Source organism: Takifugu rubripes, chromosome 7 (assembly GCF_901000725.2).
Source record: "Takifugu rubripes chromosome 7, fTakRub1.2, whole genome shotgun sequence".
Classification (NCBI taxonomy): Eukaryota; Metazoa; Chordata; class Actinopteri; order Tetraodontiformes; family Tetraodontidae; genus Takifugu; species Takifugu rubripes.
In genome coordinates this window covers 5666889-5678066 of record NC_042291.1, presented here as the reverse complement: position 1 = coordinate 5678066, position 11178 = coordinate 5666889, and the positions used below count along the sequence as shown (strand labels likewise).

General features: G+C 52.4%; 2 protein-coding genes across 3 annotated transcripts in view; both read left to right on the top strand.

Annotated features, from left to right (window-relative positions):
* The first annotated feature begins 229 nt into the window (after positions 1-229).
* On the top strand, positions 230-2198 carry elp6 (elongator acetyltransferase complex subunit 6). Its single transcript, XM_003965811.3, has 7 exons — positions 230-522; positions 600-678; positions 749-819; positions 907-1031; positions 1154-1358; positions 1431-1592; positions 1720-2198. Exons 1-7 carry the CDS (start codon positions 469-471, stop codon positions 1843-1845), a joined length of 822 nt encoding a protein of 273 aa, XP_003965860.1. The 5' UTR covers positions 230-468; the 3' UTR covers positions 1846-2198.
* A 113-nt stretch (positions 2199-2311) lies between these two features.
* Positions 2312-11178, top strand: part of scap (SREBF chaperone) — a 14834-nt gene continuing 5967 nt past the window's right edge. For both annotated transcript variants that reach the window (XR_003889107.1, XM_003965824.3), the window contains exons 1-11: positions 2312-2500; positions 5412-5612; positions 7506-7626; positions 7870-8027; positions 8255-8475; positions 9049-9154; positions 9237-9409; positions 9773-9899; positions 10678-10790; positions 10863-10957; positions 11057-11155. Coding sequence is in view for 1 of the 2 variants with exons in the window: in XM_003965824.3 (XP_003965873.2) it covers positions 5491-5612; positions 7506-7626; positions 7870-8027; positions 8255-8475; positions 9049-9154; positions 9237-9409; positions 9773-9899; positions 10678-10790; positions 10863-10957; positions 11057-11155 (1335 nt within the window). In the remaining variant the exon portion in view is untranslated. The remainder of the gene's footprint in view (positions 2501-5411; positions 5613-7505; positions 7627-7869; positions 8028-8254; positions 8476-9048; positions 9155-9236; positions 9410-9772; positions 9900-10677; positions 10791-10862; positions 10958-11056; positions 11156-11178) is intronic.

Below are 11178 nucleotides of genomic sequence, written 5' to 3'. Positions count from 1 at the left end.
TCCATTCGAATGAAAGTTAACATGACAAGAGGAAGAAATTGAGCTGTACCAAAGATCATCTATGAAATCAAGACGCTTACACCAAGCTGTTCCTCTTTTTTTTTTTAAAAATTAGCTTCAATTATCTGAATACAAAGTTACAAAGAAACCTTCAGTTAATGGTTTAACATTATAATTTTACGTACAAATATAAAAGTACATGCGACATATTATTGCAATAGCGATGAACTTCACTTCCGCTTGGTGTAGAGTGAGATGTCTTGTTTCACATTCTTAGTGTACTATTTTACGGTAGCGTTGTGGCTAGCGCAGGAAAAGAAGTCAAAATTCTAATAATTCGTATAATACTTGGCCCAGTTTTGAACATAATCTCTTATAACCTATTGATTATACCAAGCCATACATTTTTTATGTTTTGTGAGTTGTGTCTTATTCAGCAAACTGTGAAAGTTGCTAGTGAAGTTAGCCATGTTTACGGAGCTCAACAGCATCTTGAACGCCTCTCCTGACAGCTTCACACAGGTGGGAATTTAGATTCACTTTTATTTACATTGTCCGTGTGTGATGACGTTCATATGTGTCGATCAAAAACGTTACAGGGGGAGTTCATCTTGGTGACAGACAGACAGAGCGACGCCTCGTTCCTCATTCACCATTTCCTATGTTTTTACCTGAGAGGTGAGTTGTTGTCTTATGGACGTTGTTGACGATCAGACCTGAGTTAAAACGGCTCGTTTATCTGCTGCAGCACGATGCAAAGTGCTGTTTCTGGGTCTGGTCCAGTCCCTCAACCATTACAGCTCTGTGAGTCAGAGACTGGTGAGTATAAGATTATCTCAGTGGTGTATAAAATACGTCTGACTCTCAGACTGATCAGCTGGTGATGATGATGATGATGATGGTCAGGGTGTGAGTCTGGCACAAGCGAAGGACAAAGGTCAGCTGATTTTCCTGGAGGGCCTCAAAGATTCGCTGTCAGTGTTGATCCCTCAGGAAAGCAGCAAAGCCAGCGAAGCCATGGACTTCCTCAGGTACAGCGATCCACGTTTCCCTTTGTTGGACTATTTATCTTTCATCTCTTTTGGAGTCTCTGGACTGTATTGCCGTCAGAACCACTCACTTTGGGAATGTTGTGTTCTCTGTGCGTCTTCAGGGATCCTGCTGCTGGGCTGAGGAGTCTGTACCAGTTTGTTCGCTCCAGGCTGAGCGGCGCTGCAGATGGAGATGGGGGAGAGGAGTGGGGGCCTCCGGTGCTGCTGGTGGACGATGTCAGCGTGCTGCTGAGTCTGGGGGTCAGCGCAGGAGCTGTGCTGGACTTCAGCCATTACTGTCGAGCCACCGTCTGCTCACGGCTGAAGGTGAGAGTGAGACGTCGCTTCATTGTGTCTGATCAGAGCGGTGTGTTGCCTGTTAACTCTGAGCACCTGCAGGGTAACGTGGTGATGCTGACACGCTGCGATGGGGAGGAACAGGAGGACGAGGGAGATGACGAAGGCCCGGAGAATCTCCTCAAGGGTCTGACCCACCAGTGCAGCATCGCTCTTCATGTACAGGGTCTCCCCACCGGCTTCTGCAGGGACATACATGGACAGGTGTGTGCACGTGTGCGTATGGTCTGAGCTTTTCAAAGATGTGAGTGAATGGTTTAACATGTGCATGGTCATGGAGGTGTGGCGGACTGTTGCCTGTAAAGGTTTCATCCCTCTTTTGTGTTTTCAGGTGGAAGTGTGTTGGAGGCAGAAACAAACTGACGGGCAGTGCACACCAAGCAAACTCTTTCAGTACAAAGTCCACGATAAAGGGGCATCCTTCTTTGCTCGCGGGACCTCCAGCGCTGTTCTCTAAGTCCACCCCTACCCCCCAGTCGCCACAGTTGCCTCTTGTCACTTCATGTGACGGCTGCGTGGGCTCGGAGCAACACAAACGGTGGTTGTTGGGTTGCCAGGTCAGTTGCTGACCTCTGGATGTTTGCTGGTGTCATCGACCTGGTTTGGAGGCTAAACGCCGTGCCGTTCCAGCTGTTATCGTGGTCTCAGGACTCCGCAGCGCCGTCGGTCGTGTAGCTGTGTAGACGTTTAAACCGATCACACAGCTGGTTGGATCAAAACACAGAAATGAAACAATTGAAACGGATTCGTGCTATGACGGCACACATGCTATTGTGTTATTTGCCACATCAATAAACGGTTCTCAAATCACATTCTATGGACAATGATCATTAACAAGTTACACCGTTTATGTTAGTGAAGCGGCGTGGTGTAATTCCCGGCGAGGACACCAGGGGGCGCCCGGCCCCAGGCCGCCGGATCATCGGGGACGAGGAAGAGGTCTGTGTTCTGTTTGACAACCAGAATGTTGGAAACAGTTCCGGCATGAGAGCATCACCAAGTTAGCGCCGCTGCTTCTCTGCCACCCTCCAACAAGCGAATAACGCCGAGGGAACGACTCGAGAAATCCGCGTTAACCACGACGCCTGGGGAATCTTTGGAGGTTTACCAAGGCAAGTGTTGTGCACGATGTTAGCAAATGCTAACGGCGTTAGTTAGCTCCACCGCGGAGTGAAGCGTGGGGAGCCGCGGGTGATGTCTAATGACCCGGCTCCCCGGTGTCGTTGCATTCATGGCTGCGAGGTCTTTGGGGCTGGGCGGTTTGAAAACTTGAAATTCGCCAACTAAGCTGCTCTGTAATCTAATGCGCCACGATGCTAACCAAGCTAACCTAGGCTACATCTTGTACTTAAAGCGTGGTTGGGTGCAAAGTGTATTGCTGCTTCCAAGACGTTAAACTTGAATTTGTGAAACCCAGCCTTTGTGTCATACAACAACCACAATAGTTGTCGTTTCGTCAGTTTTCGGTGTGTTTTCAAGCGTTGTCATCGTGAAGCCGGTTAAGTTCATTGAGTGGATCTATTGCTCGGATGATGCTAGGTGCTTGAGCTAACCTTTAGCTTGCTGCTACTGTATTTACAATTTCTTTGTAATTGTGCTGCTACTGCTGGAGATCTGTTGTAATTAACATTAGCAAACCAGTGTTTTCATCAAGTTGTGTAGTTTAAAACATCTTCAGTAACTTAAGACGAATGTTGGAAGCCTGTGTGGTTGGAGCCAGCAGTGATATTTTGGAGCCAACAGTCCTTTTTATGGGTGAGCAGGGCAGATTCTGAGGATAACTTTAGCTAGCGGTGCTCCCTGAGCTGGTGACAGAGACAATTAAACAGGCAGCGGCTGCTTTTTTAGACGCCCCATGAAAAGTTTAGAATAAATAGATGGTGTAGATGCGCCTAATGCAGCTATTTATTCTTTCTGCTGGACAGCAGTTCTGCCGCTTCACCTTCGTGCTCATGTTTAATGTGAAATAACTCTACATTAAATGGATGTGATGCTCAACTCAGAGGCTTCGTTGGACGTGGTTGCACCATCCCAGCTGCTGATGTTGCAACACTGTTGCATCACCCTCTCAGGTGTCCCCCCTCTCATGTCTTCAACCTCTCATGTGTCCCCCCCTCAGGTGTCCCCCCCCTCAGGTGTCCCCCCTCTCAGGTGTCCACCCTCTCAGGTGTCCCCCCCTCAGGTGTCCCCCCTCTCATGTGTCCACCCTCTCAGGTATCCACCCTCTCATGTGTCCCCCCTCTCATGTGTCCACCCTCTCATGTGTCCCCCCTCTCAGGTGTCCACCCTCTCAGGTGTCCCCCCTCTCATGTGTCCACCCTCTCATGTGTCCACCCTCTCAGGTGTCCACCCTCTCATGTGTCCCCCCTCTCACGTCTTCACCCTCTCAGGTATCCACCCTCTCAGGTGTCCCCCCTCTCATGTGTCCACCCTCTCAGGTGTCCCCCCTCTCATGTGTCCACCCTCTCATGTGTCCCCCCTCTCAGGTGTCCACCCTCTCAGGTGTCCCCCCTCTCATGTGTCCACCCTCTCATGTGTCCACCCTCTCAGGTGTCCACCCTCTCATGTGTCCCCCCTCTCACGTCTTCACCCTCTCAGGTATCCACCCTCTCATGTGTCCCCCCTCTCAGGTGTCCCCCCTCTCATGTGTCCCCCCTCTCAGGTGTCCCCCCTCTCATGTGTCCCCCCTCTCATGTGTCCACCCTCTCAGGTGTCCACCCTCTCAGGTGTCCCCCCTCTCAGGTGTCCACCCTCTCAGGTGTCCACCCTCTCATGACTAGAAGCAGCAGTAAGTTGGACTTCAAGCTTCCCAGTGAGGGCGAGTTTTAGTGATGTCCAACTGTGGATGGTGACAGGAAGTAACTGATTGACAGCCTGGTCCCTCTGTCCCGCTCGTCCCTGCACTTCCTGCAGGACTGGTGGCGTCTCCGTGGAGCAGCTTTTAATGCTGGGGCAGAGACGTGGACACGGCCTGAAGCTGCTGGAGCGTTTGTGGACCATGGTGACATGCTGTGACAGGTGTTAATGTCCTGCCTGCTAGGTCCTGTCCTCCAGCATGCCTTTGGAGCCCTGCAGCCCAGCGGGTGGGGGTCTTGGGCTGCCCCGGGAGGAGGTCCACTGGCCTTTAGGGGCCGTTGTTCAGACGGGGCTGCAGCTTAACTCCTCAATGACCTCTGCTCTGATTGTGTGTGTGTGTTGTGGGGGGGGGGGGTAATAGACCATTCATTGTTGGATTATTCCTGCTCAGCACAAATCACTGCAGACGCATGTTTGTGGTGAAGACCCTGAGCTCTTCGCTTTAGTTTAATCACACCGTTCTCGTCCACACGAAGACGACCTGATGACATCACATGTTCACTTTGTCCTGCTGAATGTCTCCTTCAGCCCCCCCCCCAGGACAAAAGTGAGCATCTGAGGGTGGGGGGGTGGGGCTGCTGAAGGTCCCCGTCAGTCCTGCTGACATGTCAATGTCTCAACACACTGTGACATACTGGACTCTTTATGGGCTGTGAGTGGGGGAGGAAGGGGGGGTGGCCTCAGGCCTCCTGATACTGCCTGGTATCCCCCCCCCAATCAATCCTGCTCGCTGAGGTTCTGTTCTGAGTTGGACCTGAAGTCTGCTGGTGATCCGGTTCTCAGATCTTTTCTGCTCCTCTTTTACTGGTGAATGAGGTGTGTGTGTGTGTGTGTGTGTGTGTGGGGGGGCTGTAGGGGGGTGGGGGGGCTGTAGGGGCCGTCTGAGGTGGACTGGAAACACACCAGTCTCATTGTGAACGACACGTGCACCAACTGCCGGAGCGTTTCAGGGTGGAGAGGACAGAACCTCCCTCTGAGATGGAACTTCTTCCACACAGATGTGAAGTCATATTCCAGGAAACACACCCCGCTGGTGGGGGGGCGGTGGGGGGGGGGGGGCACACACAGCCGCCACCTGTGTGACTGTTGTGTTGTCGCTTTATCACGCTGGTGCTCGATCAAACAAACGAGCAGTTTTGTTTAACTTGGACCTCCGTGTCCCCGCAGGTCGCCGGATGTCCCGCGGCGCTCTGCCCTCAGCCGCGCTCTTCGTCCTGATGGCCGGGAGTTGACCGCCTCCCCCAGGATGACGCTGCGCGAGCAGCTGCGAGAGAAGATCTCGGCGGCGTTCTACCGCCACGGGCTGCTGTGTGCCTCCTACCCGGTACCAATCATCCTCTTCACCTCCGCCAGCATCCTCACCTGCTGGTAGGTTCAGTGTGTGCAGATCCCATCACTTCCTGCACCTTCACTCTGCTCTCAACCAACCTTAGAAACAGAAATAAGACCGTTACTGAGGCAGGAAGTAGCTGGCGGCGCCCACGTGACCAGGGGCAACACCCGAGTGTTGCCCAACTGCCCCCTTCTCTTGCCAGAGCAGCCGTCTGTGGCGTCTTATCAGCTCCAGCTGCCTCCGTGGTTGCTGCTTTTATGACTCAGCCTGAAGGTGTTTGGAGCTCCGCCCTGTCTAAACCTGGGGGCGGGGCCAGGTGAGCTGCCGCTGGAACAGGAGCCTGAGTTAAAGACAGGAAGAGGTCCAATTACTGGGCAGCAGAGACAATTACACAGATCCATCTGCACACTCTCTCACACACTCACACACACACACACACACCCACTGATGTAGGAGACAAACATCCACTTAACACACACTCACACACTCACACACACACACACCCACACACCCACACACACACCCACTGATGTAGGAGACAAACATCCACTTAACACACACACCTTCTGCTCTTGAGGGGAGGACACGGGTCAGAGAGTTTAGATTATTAAGCCATTGTGGAGCCACTGCAGCGGGCTGAAATGTATACACAGGAGCTGCGTGATGTCCTCGGAGCACCTCACAGTGGGGGGGCGCCAATGGGACCAGTGACCACCAATGGGACCAGTGACCACCACCGCCACCCGGGGGGGGGGGGGGGGGGATGTTGGAAACGGGGATATCAGAGGCATTGGTGGAGCAGAGGGGCTGTGAGAAAATGGCCCTGTGAGAATGGGAGGCCTGTCCTGGTCCATCTGCCTGGTGGGAGGGGGGCACCTCCACACAAAAGAGGCCTTTGTGGATGTACAGTGACCTTGGAGAGGGAGGGGGGCAGAGGAGGGAAGGAGGGGGCAGATGGGGCGTTTAGGTAAGGCAAAAAAATATGTAATGACAAAGCGCCAACCCAGAAGTGTCTGCGTGGAAGCTGATAGGATCATTGATCAGTATTGGTGACAGCAGGACGTGTGCGCAGGTGATCGCCTCTAATCAAACACAAACATTGATCTCTCAGACAGTTTAGACATTTACCCACATTTAGGCCAAAATAACTTGATTTTAGCTGACCTACAAGTTTAGGACGACAATCGGCAACATCAACGCTGCTTCAGTGAGAGAGCCGTGGGGACACGTGGGGACACGGGGACACTGTGGACATGAGGAAACCTAGCTGAACAGTTTCAGTCTGAGCTCGGGGACGTTCCAGCGCCAGCATTCCTGTCAGGATTGTGGTTAAACTGGAATGAGCTGTATGTCTGTCAATGCTTTGACATGGTTAAACATGAACAGTGAGCAGAAAACAGGTATTTCTAATCTCTAATACACACTCACACACACACACACACACACACACACACACACACACAGTAGCCACACCTCGTGCTTGGTTCGTCTGAAAGCTTCATCTGTTAGCTGGCTGTCACGGTTGCCCAACAGTGTTTCAAAAAGAACGCGCCCTTTCTAACACACACACACACACACACACACACAGGGAGTGGGTGGTTTGGCGCTGAAAGGGAACTTGTTTCACAGTTCACACCCATGGTTTTTCTCATGGCTTCACCTGGGAAATGACCTACGGCCTCACATCTCCTGCAGCTGTTTTCAGGAAGCACAGGAGTGATTTGGGAAACGTTGAGGTGTGTTTCTGGAAGTGAGGAATGAGTGTGGCTCCTGTGTGGCTCCTGTGTGGCCTCTTTCCTCTCCTCTGTGTCTAAATGAACAGTCCATCTTCTCCACACAGCTCTGATGTCTGGGTAGACATGTCCCAGGTCTTTCATATCTGACTGTACTCTCTGACCTTGGTCCCCCCCCCCTTGCTTCTCCTCCAGTTATCCTCTGCTGAGGCTGCCCCTGCCCGGGACTGGCCCCGTGGAGTTCACCACAGGGGTACGAGACTACGGCGTCCCTTCAGATGAACCTCTAGGAGAGCTGGGAGAGCGGCCTGAATGGGTAGGAGACCCTTCTCACGCACACCCGTCTCAGAAGGAGCCCAGAGCTGGGACGGTTTTGACCTCCCCGCTCTGACCCACATGCAGACAGACTGGTTCCACTCTAACAATGGAGGCTCATAAATAATGTGTCAGTAACAGGTGGAGCAGGAGCTTTCATTTCCTGGGAGCCCCTGAAAACCCACGCACAGTTGTTGTCTTTCTGGATGAGTAACTAACAAGTTTGTGGGTCTGTGTCCTGTAGTACCGGGGCCCTCCGGTCGCCTACATCCAGCAGGTGCTGGTGAAGGCGGCCGTGTCCCCGTGGGACAGCAGCCTGGTGCCGGTGGATGTTTTTCGGTCCCCCCTGAGCCGAGCTTTCAGCCTGCTGGAGGAGATCCGGAACCACATCCACTCTGACAGGTAACATTTCTGCCTTACTGCAACACGGGCCTCGGTCCAGTTGAGGAGGTTCTGGTATGGCAGTGGCCTCCCACAGTCCAAACACAGAAAGAGTCACAGTATCAGATTCAGCAGCTCTTAAACAGTTTAAAGTCAAAGACAGAAACGAGCCAGAGGTCCGACTCAGGGCATGTGTAACCTCCGATGCTTGGTTCTTGTCCCCGCCTCCCTCTCCTGTCCCCTCTCAGTTCTGGGTCTCGCAGTCTGGAGTCCCTGTGTCTCCAGGTGACCGACCTGTTTCCAGGACTGCGGCGGATGCAGTCGGTGCTGCCTGAGCACGGCTGCCTGCTTCTTTCCCCTGGAAACTATTGGCAGAACCAGCGGGAGCTGTTTGACTCGGATCCCGACCTCCTGAAGACCATCCAGAAACACGAACCAAAGGGCTTACACACATCGGCCACGCTGCGAGGTACAGCCGGGGCTCACCGCCTCTCTGTTTCAGTCCATTTCTGCTCAATGTTCCCGAACAAACGGGCCAGACAGGGAGCCTGGACCTGTGTGTGAATCTGGAACGTGCTGATGAGGAGTCATATGAACGTATGTCATCAGTGAGTAGATTTAGGAAATGCAGCGAGTGGAGAATTAGCAGTACCAGGCAGCTAAGCTGCTTCCACAGCCACAGAGAACAGGCGTTTTCATTTCATGGGCTTGTAGTAATGTTTTTTCTGTCAAATGTTGCCCACTGACACAGTGAACCAAAGCCCTCTTAACTCCTGGCCAAAGCCCTCTTAACATTCTGCCACTGGTTTGCAGCTCAGCTGATTTAGACGTGTTGCACAAACTGGGCCTCTAGATAGACTCGGGTGGAGCTGGTGGAGGTCTGGCAGAGTTGAGTGAAATATGTCCCCACAGACCGCCCACCTCCAGTTTATACCTGACACTAGACAACCAGTATGAGATGAGGAGTGGTTAGAATCTGGATCATTAACACTGAATGGAACACACGTGAGCATGGTGTGTGTTTGTGTGTGCGTCTGCTCAGATGTGCTGTTCGGGGTCCCCGGGAAGCACACCGGGGTCAGTCACTACAACAGGAAGAGGGTTGTGACGTACACCATCACCATTGTGCTGTCCCGATACAACGCTGGGTGAGTGACGGCTAAATAAAAGCTCCCCTCGGTCCTTTCGCAGCAGGTCTCGGTGAGTTGCTGACGGTATTCCTGTATTCAGGTTCCTGGGCAGCCTGCGGGCCCGTCTAAAGCAGCTCCATCCATCGGCGAACTGCAGCCTCCGGGACGACCACATGGTTCACGTCCACTTCAAGGAGGAGATCGGCATCGCGGAGCTCATCCCCCTCGTCACCACCTACATCATCCTTTTCGCCTACATCTACTTCTCCACGCGTGAGTGCGGCCGTGCGCTCCGCGTGACTCTAATCTCAGCCGTCCTCACTCACACCTGCCCTCGTGTGAGCTCGTGTGCATGTGTGCCAAGGTTGTTCCTGTCCGAGGGATAATCCTCCCGCAGGAACACGGTCCGCCGCTGTAAGACGGCCCTCGGCCCCTCGCCTCTGCAAACATGGGGAAGCTCATTAGATTAGTCAGCTCTTGTTATTTGGGCTCACGTGGCCAAAAAAACCTGGATTTTGTCATTTTAAGACTGAGAAGTTTTATTGTTTATTAAAAACGGACTGAATTATCCGATCATTTGAGGTTCAAACCAAGTCTGGTGCAGTAACGATCCTCTTTGATGGTTCCTGTCTGCAGGTAAGATCGACATGGTGAAGTCAAAGTGGGGTCTGGCGCTGGCTGCCGTGGTAACGGTCCTCAGCTCTCTGCTCATGTCTGTGGGCCTCTGTACGCTCTTTGGACTCACACCGACACTCAACGGAGGGTAAGACCGACTGGCTGCACCTGCAGGTGGCTGGTTCCAGCTGCAACTGGAGCGTTTTGAGATGAACTGGTCACACTGATCTGAGAACTGTTACACAATTTTGGAGTGTATTTTAGATCGATAGATTGATGAGTGTCGGAGAATCCTTTTATCTATGAATAGAAATGCAGGAATAGAATGCATCACATTTTTGAGTCTGTTCTGATCTCACGTCTTTTGTTGACTCCCATAAATGGGTCAACCCGGTTTTATCCTGATCTTTTTTTTATCTTGTTCACGGAACGACAAGGACAGATATCATCGCGCAGTCCTACACACACGCAGGCTCGTCGACCTCCCAGTGCCTCTGCTTTGACCTTTCATGGATTTGTGTTAATGTTTACTGCGGGCAGGCTAAAGGGAAGCGGGGGTGTGGATACTGGTGGGGCTCCCGGGTGGGCGGGGATTCCACATGTTGATGTCCAATCGCTCGAGAACAGCCTAAAAAGCCGACCTCGTGGCGTGATGGCGGTAACGCGGCGTTGGCCCGCTGAGCGTGGTCGTCAGCTCTGCTTTTACTGGGCGTGTTTGCTTAAGTCACACGTGTGTCGGCTGCTCCTGTGTTTGTTCCTGACCTGTTGACTCTCCTGTGACCTGCTGCTGCAGCTCTTCTCCCACACAAGCTTATCTGCTTTTATATCAGTAATTCTTGGCAGAGAATTGTCAAATATTTAGTCACCGTTTGATGTGGTTCTGTTTAGTTTTCAAAGATCTAATCCCTTTTCCTCCGCTTCCCTAGGGAGATCTTCCCATACCTGGTGGTGGTGATCGGTCTGGAGAACGTCTTGGTCCTCACCAAGTCTGTGGTGTCCACTCCCGTCGACCTGGAGGTCAAACTCCGCATCGCTCAGGGTAAAACCGATGTGTGAGACCTCCTCCTTTGATCGCCCGTCACAAATCCGCGTTTCTCTCGTTTGTGTGCAGGTCTTAGTAATGAGAGCTGGTCTATCATGAAGAACATGGCCACTGAGCTGTGCATCATCCTGATTGGATACTTTACCCTGGTTCCAGCTATCCAGGTATTGCCAACGTCTCATCTCTGACAAAGACAAAAAGTTTCCTTTTCCTCTTTATGCAGATGTGGGATTTGCACAATCCGGAATTCTTTCTGTTTTCAGGAGTTCTGTCTGTTTGCTGTCGTGGGGCTGGTGTCCGACTTCTTCCTGCAGATGTTTTTCTTCACCACGGTTCTTTCCATCGACATCCGGCGGATGGAGGTGAGGCCCCTCCTGCCCCCGCA

Bases quoted from the DNA above. Each gene is read 5' to 3' on its own strand.
- elp6 (XM_003965811.3), top strand. From the start codon at position 469: ATGTTTACGGAGCTCAACAGCATCTTGAACGCCTCTCCTGACAGCTTC. The intron at 1,032-1,153 runs GTACAGCGATCC...GTGCGTCTTCAG, and splicing joins GAAGCCATGGACTTCCTCAG to GGATCCTGCTGCTGGGCTGA. The intron at 1,593-1,719 runs GTGTGTGCACGT...TTGTGTTTTCAG, and splicing joins GCAGGGACATACATGGACAG to GTGGAAGTGTGTTGGAGGCA.